The sequence below is a fragment of the Neoarius graeffei genome, chromosome 20, assembly GCF_027579695.1.
Source record: "Neoarius graeffei isolate fNeoGra1 chromosome 20, fNeoGra1.pri, whole genome shotgun sequence".
Lineage (NCBI taxonomy): Eukaryota > Metazoa > Chordata > Actinopteri > Siluriformes > Ariidae > Neoarius > Neoarius graeffei.
The window spans coordinates 62,920,346-62,935,437 of record NC_083588.1 but is presented as its reverse complement, the minus strand read 5'-3'; the positions used below and the strand labels follow the sequence as shown (position 1 = coordinate 62,935,437).

Below are 15,092 nucleotides of genomic sequence, written 5' to 3'. Positions count from 1 at the left end.
CCACATAAAAGGTTCCATGTGTAGAGATTTTATTTACGAAGAGAAAAATAACTGATCTTGTTTACACATCATCCACTATTTTTGAAAAGTAAACACCACGGCAGTGCATTCTGGGAAAGTCGTGCTGCCGTGTGAACTCGATCCCTTATATAATAAACTTCTATTGATTTGATAAAGTAATAAAATTATTAATGAAATTGAAACAGAGAAAGGAAAGTGTGTTGTCATGAAAACTTGATTGATCCAAGTTCATCCGTCTGTTAGCTGGTGTTAATAAATACTTAAATTATTTCAGGATTAATTTTAAAAAATAAGGATAGTATTGAAAATTTAAAAAGATATGCAGATAAAGCATTTATACTATAATTTTATAAAATGACTTTTTCACGTACACAATAATCAAATGTCTAGTTTGCATATCTCTGAATATCACTTCATTCTTTTTCTAAATAAAAAATAAAATATCTTCATGATGTTTTGACCTAAACAGTGTTTCAGTCAGTGCTCATGGTCTCGACGTAGTTTAAAGGGAAGAACCCCTCCACTCCATTCAGGACGCCCTCACACCAGCCGTCATTGTTCTTCTTGGTCAGGTAGATCACATTCCCTTCCTGAAAGGTCAAGTCCCCCGGCTTTCCCGCTTCATAGCTATAGATAGCCACCACTTGGTGGGGAAAAAAAAAATCACAATGAGCTTCTCCAAAACCTGTGGATCCATGACTTCTACAGATTTGTCGAGTGTTTTATGTTTACATATTCAGTGTGGTATTATAATGTACCTTTCTCCAAGTAATCTGCAGGAGCAGATGTGTCGTAGTCCACAGGTGGAGGTAAAGGAGGAATATCCTCAAAACCATCCATGCAGTCTATGGGTGGAGGCAAAGGAGGAGCCGGAATCTCCAGGTCTAAAATGGTGAATATCAAGATTGCAATCTGGTGAGGTGGTCTGTAATACAGTATTTACGTTATCTATTCACAACACTCTCCCCATCGCCAAAAGTTTGTGGACACCTCATCATCACATCTATATGTCCTTGTTGAACATCTCATTCCAGATTCATTCCCACTTTGTTGTAGATTTTGGGGCGTGGCTATGGGGATTTGTGATCATTCAACTAATAGTGAGGTTAGATACTGATATTGGATAAGGAGATCTGGGGTGCAGTTGGGGTTCCAGTTCATCCCAAAGGTGTTCATTTAATGCTGTTGAGTTCAGTCAGGGCTCTGTGCAGGACACTCAAGTTCTTCCACTCCAACCTTAACACACCATGGAGCTCACTTTGTGAACAGGGGCATTGTCATTCTGGAACAGGTTTGGACTCTTAGTTCCAGTGAAGGGAAACTGCAATGCTACAGCTGACAGAGACATTCTATACCATTGTGTGCTTCAAACTTTGTGGTAACAGTTTGGTGAAGAACCACGGATGGGTGTGATGGTCAGGTGTCCACATACTTTTGGCCACACCCCCAAACTGTACCTTGATCTAACAAACTATGTTTGGTCAGGTTGGATCAAATGTGGCAGAAAATACTGGGCATAGACAACTCTAAATCACATACAATATTTAAGAATGAACTATTAAAGTAACAATATGTGAGTTGTACAGACACTGTGTTTGACAGGATAAGTTAAGTTTAAGTCACTAGGCTACAACCTGGAGCAACACGCTTTTTCTACCAATAGTGAGGATTCTTCTGCCCATGCTGGGGATTCTTCTGACTACAGAGAGGCTTCTTTTGCCCAACCTGTACAAGGCTTCTTCTGTCCAAGCTGGGGCTTCTTCCACTCGAACAAGAGATTTTTTCCTTTAGAGACTTCAAGCCAAGCATTTTTCTCTTCAGCCTGAGACTTCTGCCCATTCTGGGGATTGCTCTACCAAAACTAGGGCTTCTTCTACATGAAACAGGGCTTCTTGTGACCAAGCTTGGGCTTCTTTTACCTCTACTGGGGCTTTATCTCCACATGCAGAGATATCTTGTGCTCAATTTGGGTCCTCTTTTACCCAACCTGGGGCTTCTTCTTCTGGGGTCTCTTCTACCCAAACAAGGGCTTCTTCTGCCCAACCTGGGACTTATTCTCCTGAGGTCTAGGCAATGGGGAAGCCATGGCCTAATGGTTAGAGCAGCAGCTTTGGGACCAAAAGGTTGCCAGTTTGATTCCCTAGACCAGCAAGAATGGCTGAAGTACCCTTGAGCAAGGCACCTAACCCCCAACTGCTCCCCTGTATGTTGTTCTGGTATGTTGTACGTCACTCTGGATAAGAGCCTCTGCTAAATACCATTAATGTATGGGTCTCTTCTGACTAAGCTGGGCTCTCTTCTATGCAAACAATGGCTTCTTCTGCCCAACCTGGGGCTTTAAACTGGGTCTTCTCCTGTTCTGATTGAAGCTTTTTTGTCAGAGTTGTGGATTCAAGCCAATCCTTTATCGGCTCAAACTGGAGCATTTTCCACCCAACTAAGGTTTTGTCCAGCCTACCTAAGGCTTTTTTTGCCCAGGCTGGGACTTTTTCTTAATAGCATGTGGCTTCTTCTGCCCAAATCAAGGTTTCTCTTGTCCAAGTTGGTGCTTCACACACCCATGCTGAGGCTTCTTCCAGCCAAGCCTGGGCTCCTGCTACCTCACCTAAAACTTTTTATTCCCAAGCTGAACCTTCTCCCAACAATACTGGGGCTTCTTTTGGCCAAGCAGGGGCTTCTTCTGCCTAATCTGGGGCTTCCTTCCCAAAACTAGGGCTTCTTATACCAAAGTCATGGCTAATCATTCAGGCTAAAGTTTAAATAAACACAGTGAAATAAAATAAATGTACTATAATGTTCTCAGCATGGCATGTAGACCTACAGGATCTCTAAAAAAATACTATGATAGATGATGTTTATTTATTTAGCATTAGTACAAGTGATAAAGAACACATGCAAGATATGTTAGTTAGGCTTGCATTAGAGAAGAGGAAGAGGAGGAAGAAAATCACTGCATTTCAGTGCTGCCTTTAACATGCCCTCGTTGACTTTCCCTCGATTCAGAAGCGAGAATCAGCTACATCACATGACCGTGAACTCACATCACAAAGGTGGAGATAAACAGCTGTCGATTCCATCAACTGTCACGTAAAATGCTGAAGGCCAGAATAATAAGATCTAATTCATTCCCAAACAGTAAACCTGACACATTGAAAACATGAACCGCTTTATTTCTCCCATTTACATTGATATTTATATTAAATATTGTGTGTTATGCAATTCTGAAAAGAAAACTGGACTGGACTGCAATGCATTCTGGGTAAGTTCTGCTTCTGAAGGCACATAATGATTTTCACCACCAGATCTGCTGTTTTTTTGTCTTGACTCGACATGTCTCAGCATAAAATACTCTTTCCCTCTTAGGGTTAAGGGTTTAGGTTTGGGGTTAAAGGTTGGTGTTAAAGGTTGGGGTTGGGGTAAGGGTTAGGGTTAAGGGTTGGGATTTAAGGTTGGGGTAAGGATTAGGGTTAAGGGTCTAGGGTTGGGATTGGGTTTAAAGGTTGGGGTTAAGGGTTGAATGTTGGGGTAAAAGTTAGGGTTTAGGGCTAAGGGTTAGGCTAAGGGGATAGGGTTAGGATTAAGGTTAGGGGATAGGGTTAGGATTAACCCTAGTTCCAGCGGTACGGTCAAGTGTAAAATAACCAAATATTTTATTGTGTACGTAAAACCATGAGTCATTTTGCTAGTTATCTATTTAATGTTTAGTAAACTATAGATGATGTCACGTGATCAAGCTTCCAATCAAATTTAACTTGAGATCAGGCTTTGTTCACCCAGGAACAAGTGTCACTGAATAAACTTACACTATAAACGTAAGGTATTGATGTATACAGTTCTTACGCTGGAGTGTGTATTCGGAAGACATCGCCTGGGAAAGTGGACGAGGAAATGTGTTAGAAACAGTACTGAACCTGAGACCAGAACCAGAGAGAGAGCGAGAGAAAGCAGGCACTCAGACTCACCCAGGTGCTGCAGCCGAGCAGGAATCCGGCACAGAGAGCTCAAAGTGGGCGGAGCCAGAGGAGGCGGATATGGAGGGGGTGGGGGGATAATGACTGACAGGCGAGCGCAGAGAAACAGGCCAATCGTATTCAGTATTTATTTATGACAGAGTGCTTAAAATGCTGAGTTTGAAACAATATAACTACTCTTTCTTTCTTTCTCTCTTCACCCTTTTCCTCTCTATCCTTTTAAATCTTTTGTCTCCATCTTTCTTTTTGACTTTCCTCCCTAACTTCATAAACATTCTTTAAATTATTTAAACATGTCATAAAATTCATAACACTATCCATAAAAATCAATTCATAAAATTTCTTGAAACAATTTCCTCTCCCTACAGGTGCAGGACTTCTTCAGGACTTCCACAGAAGATCACCTGAGGAACTCGTGCTCGAGTCTGATCACTGATGGAATAAACAAGTCCTCAGCACTGCACTCTGATTTGTTGCGTGTAAAAGACGAAACATGGTGGTGTTCGTGCAGCTCGAACACAAGCTCCACTCTGAAATCATACACACTCTGCTGCAGTGAAGAGTACAGAGCTGACCTGAAAGCCTCGATGCTGAATCTGACCCAGGGCTCGGAGTTTACACCGCTCTGCTCTATGGTGTTCGCTAACTCAAGGGTTTAATGCTGTGTGCCATGGTGACTCAGGCTCTTACGTGATTGGCTGTTGGGCAGGAAGAGCGAGCGTGTGTGCAGTGGACGGGGGGCGGAGCCTGGGCGGAACCGTAGGGAGAAAGAGCGTGTGCTGGGAGGGCGACGCCCCCGAGAACGGCGAGAGCGACGAGCTGAACAGAGAAACATGTCAGCATATGGACACACACACACACAGCTGGAAGGAAACAATCATTAAGATGAACTCAGGCAGACAGATTTGAGGAGGCAATACACAGAACACACATTGCAAAGCCTCACACACTCATTGCACTGCTGCGTGTTCACACTCGGAGGCTGGGTGTTTCTGGGTTCTGAGTTTGAGCAGGGGTTCTGTACCTTCTCCGTTCTCCAGGGAGTGTGGAGGTGGTGGAGGAGGAGGAGGAGGAGGAGGAGGAGCAGTAAGATGGAGTCCATCAGGCTCTGGAGGAGGAAAGCTGTTCTCTTCAGGCACTGTGGAACCAAACATCACCTTAAACATTATTTCAAGACCTAAAGTTCACCAAAAACGTGGTACTCATCTCCATCTATCTCTTATCATGTGATACCTGCTTTAGCGCAGACTGAGACTCACCTGTCTCCAGCGGCGGCGCGGGTTCTAGCTCATGGTTCTCCTCCATCGGATTCACAGGTGGAGGAGGGAGGAAATCACACGTGTTGAGGGGAGGAGCAGGGGGTGGCGCTACACCAATCTCAGGCGCTGCCCCTTCTTCTTCGTCCATCGGTGGGGGCGGAAGTGTAGGTATGTCCTCCAGCAGCGTGCTGACGATGTCGGGCTCGGAGGTCATTGGCCAGCTGGGCACAACTGGAGGAGGAACAGCTTTACCAAAACTAGAGCTGCACGGAGATTCGACAAAATGGCTGACATTAGCAATGAATGGACAAATGTTTATTATGACATAGCGATGTAGAAACAGTTCTGAGTGGAGTTAAAGACTCTTACGTCACAGATTTGTCACTGAGAGAGGTTACAGATGCTCCACGTGACAAAGTGGGAGCCACGGGACACTCCGTCGGACGGTTCCTACTGCAAAAATACACAAACGTTACATTTTTGATTTCTAGAAGGTTCTTTTACCTAAAACCCGCCCACTCACTAAGTTTTAAACAAATCAAGGGTTAGGGCCTCTGCATGCTCTTGCGACAAGGCTTTCGCAGATAGCTTTTCGCAGACAGTTGTAATTTATCGTTGAGCGGGGAGTAATAGGCGTGCGCGATGTTATTCACTGCCACAACGCAAGGGGGCATGAAGTCGCGAAATTGCTAGGAGTAGTTGGTGGGTGTGGTTAGTGGAGTGTTTATCCTCCGGTTACTTATAATGACTAGAACTGGAGTCGTATAGATGTACGTACTTCCTCAATCAACCGCTCTTCGTGCTGCTCCATCTTCGCTCGTGTTTTTAAAAATGGCGGTCGTGAAAACAAAACAAACCGGGAAAGTATGGAAGCGGAAGTACGTGTACAGCGGATGTAGAGTGGACCAATCAGAGCCCTCTTGTCTGCGACACTGTCTGCGGTGGTCACAATTTTTGGGAGGTGCGTGCAGAGCGTCTGCGAAGGGGGGGGGGGGGGCTTTGCAGACGCCATCTGTGACGCCATCTGCGAGGACTGGGTTGTCAGTATAAATTGGCCTTTAGTGTTTATTTTGCTTCTTTATAACTGAATGACAGCACTGACTGAGAATTTTTCAAACTAATTGATTAATTATTTAATGACAATAATAAAATGGAAAAAAGAGAAAAAAATGACAAGGTACATAAATAAAACAAACGAAAACAAGATCAACTGTGAGCTACTGCTCACTTACGTATCCCCGTGCTCTCGCTTATATCAGAATGCAAGCAATCGAAGGAATAGGACACTTATTATGAATGTTGACTTCAACAAATAATGAACTCTGAAACAAGTAAGTAAAGAGCAGCGTCTCTCCCCAGGGATTTCAGATAGCATCCTGGTAAACTATCACTTTGAAACAGCATTTTGCTTCTTGAAATAGCGTCAAAATCCACCCTATATGTTTCGTAAAACACATTCATTCGGTAAACAGGAAGTCGATGTGCAACAGACCTGAAAATGGTATACACGGTATAGAACCCCAAGCTGAAGTTTGGTACCAAGTGGCTATGATTTGTGGCTGCTGAGATAAAGGGTGTTTCTGACGGACGGACGGATGGACAGACAGAGGTAAAACAGTATACACCCCCCCTTTCGGAGCGGGGGCATAAACATTACTCATCTCATCTCATTATCTCTAGCCGCTTTATCCTTCTACAGGGTCGCAGGCAAGCTGGAGCCTATCCCAGCTGACTACGGGCGAAAGGCGGGGTACACCCCGGACAAGTCGCCAGGTCATCACAGGGCTGACACATAGACACAGACAACCATTCACACTCACATTCACACCTACGGTCAATTTAGAGTCACCAATTAACCTAACCTGCATGTCTCTGGACTGTGGGGGAAACCGGAGCACCCGGAGGAAACCCACGCGGACACGGGGAGAACATGCAAACTCCACACAGAAAGGCCCTCGCCGGCCACGGGGCTCGAACCCGGACCTTCTTGCTGTGAGGCGACAGCGCTAACCACTACACCACCATGCCGCCGCATAAACATTAAAGGAGAGAAAATATTACTCATCTGTTTCAACCAATGTAGCAGCCGCTATGTGGGCGTGGCCTTTCCAGATAAGTTCAGAAAAGAAATTACAGGAGACAAAATGTCCAGCCAAAAAACCCACTTTACGATTTGTACAAAGCACCGTCATTTAAAACGTATATAAGTTCTATTCCATGTGCTCAGCTTCATACTAACTTCCTGTCAAACTTTATATGGACACAGCTACAAAATACATGCAAATACGCAAGTTCGTCAAAAGAATTTTAATTTTGAACCAGTTCACCATTTTGACAATGTGCATCCAGTCAGCGGGAAAACACTGGGAGTGACGTCATCGGAGTGAAATATCGGGAATTATTATCCATACAGGACACTTTTTCCATGAAATAAAAACGTGTTCTATTCCATTCTCGCGGGTTTCATTCATTTGGTTTGATAGCATGCAATATTGTTAGCATATCGCTTATCCTATGTGTATTACGTCACTCTACCCAATGGAGAATGAGCGTTGAATATGGTTTACGATATTACATGGTTGTCAAGACAACATGACGTCACACGTCAGAGACGTAAAACTTCCGCGCCAGTGAGCGACTGTGACAATTTGTAAACAAACATGGCCACCAGGTTTGCTTTGTTAAATATGGAAGATTTTGAGAGAATTTTGAAAGAGAAAGACGTGTTGAACACCCGAAAGGAATGTGTAATAATAATAATAAGAGGAGAAGAATGGCTTTTTTTCATGGTCTATCAGATATATTCCATTCAGCTACTCATCTTCGACTCATTCAGTATCATGCTCGCTGAATGGAATATGTCTGATAAACCATGAAAAAAAGCCAGACAATATTATTTAAATAAGTCACTCATATCCACGATGTATTTCATATGAAAAATGCGAGTTTTTCAACATGAGAAGATAAACTTCATATCTTCAAGCCAACGTGTGATTTTCTTTTTATTATACTGACACATTCACAAACAAAAAGTCCCCAAATTTATTATATAGACATGAGTGTTTTAGTGTGAAATACACTACTGGTATTTTTCATCCGCGCTCCATCCGGGACATGGAGAACCAAAACCATGACCAGTGATGGGAATAACGGCGTTAGAAATAAACGGCGTTACTAACGGCGTTACTTTTTTTAGTAACGAGTAATCTAACTAATTACTTTTTACATCGTTATAACGCCGTTCCCGTTACTTACAATAAAATACTCTGCGTTACTTTATTAAAGCTGTTCTCATCTGGCACGCTGCTCGTTCAGCCTTTCTTTACTCTGCTTTCATGTGGGGCGGGGAGACACGAGACAACGGCACAGTAAGCCAATCAGAGTAGATTTGGACAACATACGTAGGTAGGCCACGCCTACTGCGCACTCTTTCAATCGGAAGAGCCAGCGATGGCGAGCGGTCAGCCCAGCACTGCGCTTCCACACTGGAAATACAGCCATTACTTTTCATTACTTGAAATAAAAGGCAAAAATGTCTACGTGCAATGCACATTATGTCGCGGAACAAAGCGTTTGTCCTCGTCAGTGGCCAGTAATTAGTAACATAATTTTAATAACTACAAAAATATATTACATTTGATAGATGTCTTATCTCACATTGTCCCACAAAAATATTAATATAGTGTAGATAACGTTACTAATTGGTTCTGTTAAGTGTCCATTTCAGTCATTAAACACATTTAACATTCACTTTTATTATGATTACACTAATTGAATTTGATTTTTTTTTGAGGCTGAACAAAATGTAACGGAATAATTACTTTCCCTGGTAATTAGTTACTTTTATGACAAAGTAACTCCGTTACTAACTCAGTTACTTTTTGGGAAAAGTAACTAGTAACTATAACTAATTACTTTTTGAAAGTAACGTGCCCAACACTGACCATGACATAAATCTCTATATGTGACTCATGAAGAAATCGATGAGTGAGCTGTTTTGATAAATTTGGGGACTTTTTGTTTGTGAATGTGTCGATATAATAAAAAGAAAAATCACATGGCTTGAAGATATGAAGTTTATCATCCCATGTTGAAAACCTCACATTTTTCATGCGAAATACATATATATGTTATTTACCAGCTGGGAGGTCCGTATGGTGAAATATCGTGACCGAGGTCTTGAAAGTACTGAGCGAGGCCCTCTGGGCCGAGGTCAGTATTCAAGGCCGAGGTCACTGTATTTCACCATACGGACCTCCCAGCTGGTAAATAATATATTTATTTTTTCTTTACCAAATTCTAACATAAAACGAGAGCGCCGAAAGGGAAAACCGAGCCGAGCCGCCATTTTGAATCCTCATTCACGGCTGTAATGCAAATGGCTTCCTCCTCGGTATACAAGTGCACTTCCATGGCAAGAAGAAAACTACATTTTGCTGCCTATGTAGTCCCCTATTTATACAAAATTGAGTCATTCAGGATTCAGCCATGTTTTTGCTCAACGTTAGCAAGTTAGAGGTTTTTAGCTTTCTCCTGAAATGTTTTCTTTTATTTCTTCTTCCTCAGGGAAGTAAAACTCGCTTTCACTGTGAACACTGTCGTTATCGCTATCCATGCTGTAAAATTAATGCTATTCTCCTGAGAAATGCGAAAATAAATGTTGACAAAAATTGCTACTATGTTTGTTGTTGTTGTGAACGAGTGAGTCGCCAGAGGTCCGTAACCGGGGTCCGTAACTAGGGTCCGTATCGTAGGATACGGACTCGCTCGCCAGCCAATCAGAGCGCAGGATTTGGACCGCGAAAAAAATAATTCCCGATATTTCACTCCGATGTCGTCACTCCCAGTGTTCTCCTGTTGACTGGATGTGCGTTGTCAAAATGGTGAACTGGTTCAAAATTAAAATTCTTTTGATTAACTTGCATTTTTTCTGTGTGTGGATGTGTCCATATAATATAAAGAACATTACACGGTGGTGCAAAGATATGAAGTTTATCTTCTCGTGTTGAAAAATATTTTCACTCGTTCATTTCACTCACTCGTGATATATCATTCACCACTCGAAGATAAACTTCATATCTTTACGTGACCGTGTAATATCCTCTATATAGCAAAACAATTCACTGATATCCCCATGAGTGACGACACTGGAAAATATATTACTCAATGTCCTGGATGTAGTTCATATGAAAAATACAAGTGGCCTATTTCCCAGAAAAACACTCATGGCTATATGTACCGTACACAGTCCTGTGCAAAAGCCTTAGGTACATGTAAAGAAATGCTGTCGATCAAAAATGGCTTAAAAAAATGAAATTAAATCTTTCAACATTAAAACATACTATAAACAGTAATCAGGAAGCCATAATAAATTAATATAACAAAGTCAGTATTTGGTGTGAGACGGCCCTTTGGTTTAAAAAAAAAATAGTAGTCTCCGGTCCAGCGAGTGCAGTTTTATGCGGAAATGATCTGTAGGTTTCACTGAGCATCTTACAGAACCAGCCACAGTTCTTCTGGACACTTTGACTGTCTCACTCACGTCTTCATTTTACACCAAAACACCAAAAATGTTTTTGTAATGTTTTGACTTGATAATGCAGAAGTCATAAAATAGAAATCTATAGGGGGCTAAGACTTTTACACAGTGTGTGTGTGTGTGTGTATATATATATATATATATATATATATATATATATATATATATATATACACGGTATATATAAAAACACTTGTCTGTTTTCTGTGGGTTGATGACAAGTGAAACTGAACAATGAACCTGTGACTAAAGGTTTCATTCAGTGGTGGCGTCCAGAGGAAGTGGAAAAAAAAAAACCCACAATCAGCTTCCTGATTAAGAACAACTCTCAGAGCTCGAGAAGAGGAACTGATGAAAGTGGTGCAGGCTCAGCACGAGAAAAGTCAGAGTGTCAGGCAATAAGAAAGGTGAAGATTACATTATATTAAACCTTATAACTCCTTCTGGATTAATCAGACGGTGATTAATTTCCTATATGAGCAGCCCTGACAGTAGTGAATGTTTATACACATGTAGAGTAAAATCTCTCCCACAGGGATTCGTATAATGAAGGTTTCACAGATAAACAGATTAAAAACACGTGCCATCACTCACGTGGTAAACTTTTCTATAAGGAGATGTTTATTTCACTTCTTTGGGAGAATATTTATGCTTTGTACCAATCAGAGACATTTGAGAGACAGAAAACGAGAAGCTGAGGAGAGAGCGATGGTTTCTAGCTGCTACAACGTGAGCAAGAAAAAAGTGGGAACTAATTTGTCTCGTGGAAGTTCCACAACATTAAATGTAACTATAAATGGATAAAAAGTGTGATGGTATTCTTGTAAACACAGTTTTATATATATTATATACAGTACACACTCCTGTAGTACAAGAGATATAGTAAGATCATGATGCTGTTATCGGAAAATAATCCACATTAAAGCGAGACGGCCTTTCGAGTTCATAAAATCGGTGAAATTTAGTTCCCTCTGAAATGTGGTGATTGTGATATATGTTTATTTCTGTAATATCTCACAAAATATCAGGCCATTCTGTGGCTGGGAAGTTATTTAATTTGAGGGGATTAAAGCAAATAATCTGCATGAAATGAAATCACTCGCTTCGTGCAGTCGAGCAGACAGAGGAAGTCCGTGTGCGCATGCGCAGGTTTACCTTCTTCTTCTTCTTCTTTTGGGTTTTACGGTAGTTGGCATCCACAGTGTTGCATTACTGCCATCTACAGGTTTCCCTTTGAGCGTGCACTGACAGTTCCATCATTCTGTCGCTAAACGAACAGCTGATCACACCGAGGTGCTCGCTGAGCGCCCATATTTATTAGTTTGGTCCTGCGTTTCCTTTCCTTCGTATATAACATAGCGTCTTTTCTTCTGACTTTCTTTCCGTTACTGTAGTCGGTCTTTCACGTTTCATTCGCACACTCATATCCTCCATTTTTCTCTCCTGTTTCAAATTTGTACCCCACAATGTCTTGCGTGAACAGGGAAAGCCCACCACGTGATGCATGATGTAGTATCTTGAATTGGGTCATGGTGAAGCAGGAAAAAATAGCGGAGAATTTCAGGCCACGTGGAGATAAATTCATTAGTTGCTCTAAAAATAAATGGGTGTCGGGGAAAATTCTTTTTATGACCTACACTTGAAAAATCTGAAAGGCAGTGTAGCTTGAAAAGCAATATCTCTGCTTCTTGATTCTATTCCACTCGATCTCTGAAATTAACTTTGAATTGTTTTCTGATCCAAGACGCAGAGAAACACTTGAGCCTGGTTATGGATGATATTCTGAAAGTGGTATGAGGTATGAAAATCTGCTGTATCGTAGGAGAGTGTGGCTGATTTATGAAAAACGATTTATGTTGAAGATCTGATTTGTTATGATGTACAGAAGGTGACGGTGAAGGTGGTGTGTGAGGTACCTGAGCGTACCGCCATGCTTGCGGTTTATGGTTGCTTTTCTTTCCTGTGGCTTCGAATCCTGTGAAGAAAAACAGATCATCAGAACTGGCTTTAGCTTGTTTCAAAGGAATGTGACACATATAATAATAATAATAATAATAATAATAATAAAAACCAACTCTGGATTGATACTGGTCTGAGACACTGGCTCAGATAGAAGGCTTTTTTTTTTTTTGTTAAATACATTCTCTCAGGGTGTGTTTTGACCACATCCCACTCCGACCTCTCCTCAACACACAACCTCAACTAGTCCAGACAAATAAATCTGTGCTCTGAAATGATTTGAATACATCCAGGACACTTTTTCAATGGAATAAAAATGTGTTCTATTCCCTTCTTGCAGGTTTCATTCATTTGGTTCAATAGCATGCAATACTGTTAGCATATCGCTTATCCTATGTGTATTACATCACTCTACCCAGTGGAGAATGAGCGTTGAATATGGTTTACGATATTGCATAGCTGTCAAGACAACATGACGTCACACATCGGAGCTGATACGAATATCCAATGAGAAAGTTTTTTGCTGTGCATGTGCAGAAGCATTTCTTTGTTCGCCAGGAAACAGAAAGATGCGCTGAACACCCGAAAGGCTCCCAAAACTTCATTGGATATTCTTCACGCATATTTACAAGCAGTGGTGAACCGTTACTCTTAGCCAGACACCAAAAAAGCAACAGGACAAAGGATTTTGTAAGGGATCAGCAGCAGGCTGCCAGGTCGCTCCGTTGTGCGTAGCTGTCGATGTTGATTTTAAAAGTAACTCAGTAAATTACACAGGGAAATGAATCCTTAAGTCTGAGTGAAAAATCCTGTATCGAGTGTGCAGCATGGAAGAAGAGTCTGGAGACAGAAATCTTAGTTTCTCTGTCATTAGCCTGTGCTACTTGCTCTCAATAGATAGCACTGGCTTGACCGTTTTATTAGCATTCGCTAACCCTACTGATGAACGCTACACTGGCTGGAAGGTGACTTCACTGCTGTACTGATGGCACCGACTCACGGTTAAGCTCGCGTTGGCCTTCGAGAAGGCTGACAGCGATAAATTTTTGGTCCCTCCCACTATAAATCAAAATCTGATTGGTTACTTAATTAGTCTATCACTTCCTACATAGGCGGCACGGTGGTGTAGTGGTTAGCGCTGTCGCCTCACAGCAAGAAGGTCCTGGGTTCGAGCCCCGTGGCCGGCGAGGGCCTTTCTGTGCGGAGTTTGCATGTTCTCCCCGTGTCTGCGTGGGTTTCCTCCGGGTGCTCCGGTTTCCCCCACAGTCCAAAGACATGCAGGTTAGGTTAACTGGTGACTCTAAATTGAGCGTAGGTGTGAATGTGAGTGTGAATGGTTGTCTGTGTCTATGTGTCAGCCCTGTGATGACCTGGCGACTTGTCCGGGGTGTACCCCGCCTTTCGCCCGTAGTCAGCTGGGATAGGATCCAGCTCGCCTGCGACCCTGTTGAACAGGATAAAGCGGCTACAGATAATGAGATGAGACTTCCTACATAAACATGCACTGCCATGGCCTTCTGTCCCGGCAGTGAAGTCCTAACCAATGAGTGAGCAGCTCTAAACTCTTCTCAGCCTAGAGACAACAAACAAAACAATCTCATTTGATAACTCGATTTTAATGTTTTCAGGACAGTAACCCTTTCATTTCTGAAGCAAATTTGATAGAAAATGAGGCCAAATTAGAATAAGAAGAGAATAATTATAATGAAATTATGAAAGAATGAAAGAAATTAAATATAACATTTGAAATGCTGATGTGTTTGGGCTTCTCTGAAGGACTAGAAGGCCCTGATGGTTCACCTGTGATTACAAGAGAAAAACATACTAACGGACATTGAAAAACTGGAAAAGAGAATGTATAATAATAATAATAATAATAATAATAATATTGGCTGACTTTTTTTCGTGGTATATCAGATATATCCCATTCAGCTACTCGTCTTCGACTCGGTCAGTATCATGCTCGCTGAATGGAATATATCTGATCTACCACGAAAAAAAGTCAGCCAATATTATTTAAATATTTTATCTAGAAATGTTTTTTAACTTTACACTGGTCCTCGTATTTAACTCCAGCTGCTGTTTCATTTAGGTGCACAGAAACAACTCTCTGTGTGTGTGTGTGTGTGTGTGTGTGTGTGTGTGTGTGTGTGTGTGTGTGTGTGTGTGTGTGTCCTAGATTTAAAACAGACTGGCAAAGGCATCTGTGAACCTAATGAGTTTGCACAGCACCAATTCATTCCTCTGACCGTTTTCCCACGGTGCTTTGGTGGTCATCAGCCAGCCTGTCTGTGTGTGTGTGTGTGTGTGTGTGTGTGTGTGTGTGTGTGTGTGTGTGTGTGT

The 15,092-nt window shown here is 41.9% G+C and overlaps 2 protein-coding genes across 3 annotated transcripts in view; one reads left to right on the top strand and one right to left on the bottom strand.

The window, feature by feature from the left end:
* The window catches only part of LOC132868909 (large ribosomal subunit protein uL3), a 477,874-nt gene that overhangs the window by 394,315 nt on the left and 68,467 nt on the right, over nucleotides 1-15,092 (top strand). The gene's annotated exons all lie outside the window — the stretch shown is intronic.
* The window catches only part of abi3a (ABI family, member 3a), a 41,983-nt gene continuing 26,903 nt past the window's right edge, over nucleotides 13-15,092 (bottom strand). Inside the window, exons 4-9 of the mRNA XM_060902187.1 lie at nucleotides 12,707-12,765; nucleotides 5,621-5,704; nucleotides 5,252-5,514; nucleotides 5,017-5,130; nucleotides 780-905; nucleotides 13-664 (exon numbers count right to left, since the gene is read on the bottom strand). Coding sequence (XP_060758170.1) covers nucleotides 495-664; nucleotides 780-905; nucleotides 5,017-5,130; nucleotides 5,252-5,514; nucleotides 5,621-5,704; nucleotides 12,707-12,765 — 816 coding nt within the window. The 3' untranslated portion in view covers nucleotides 13-494. The remainder of the gene's footprint in view (nucleotides 665-779; nucleotides 906-5,016; nucleotides 5,131-5,251; nucleotides 5,515-5,620; nucleotides 5,705-12,706; nucleotides 12,766-15,092) is intronic.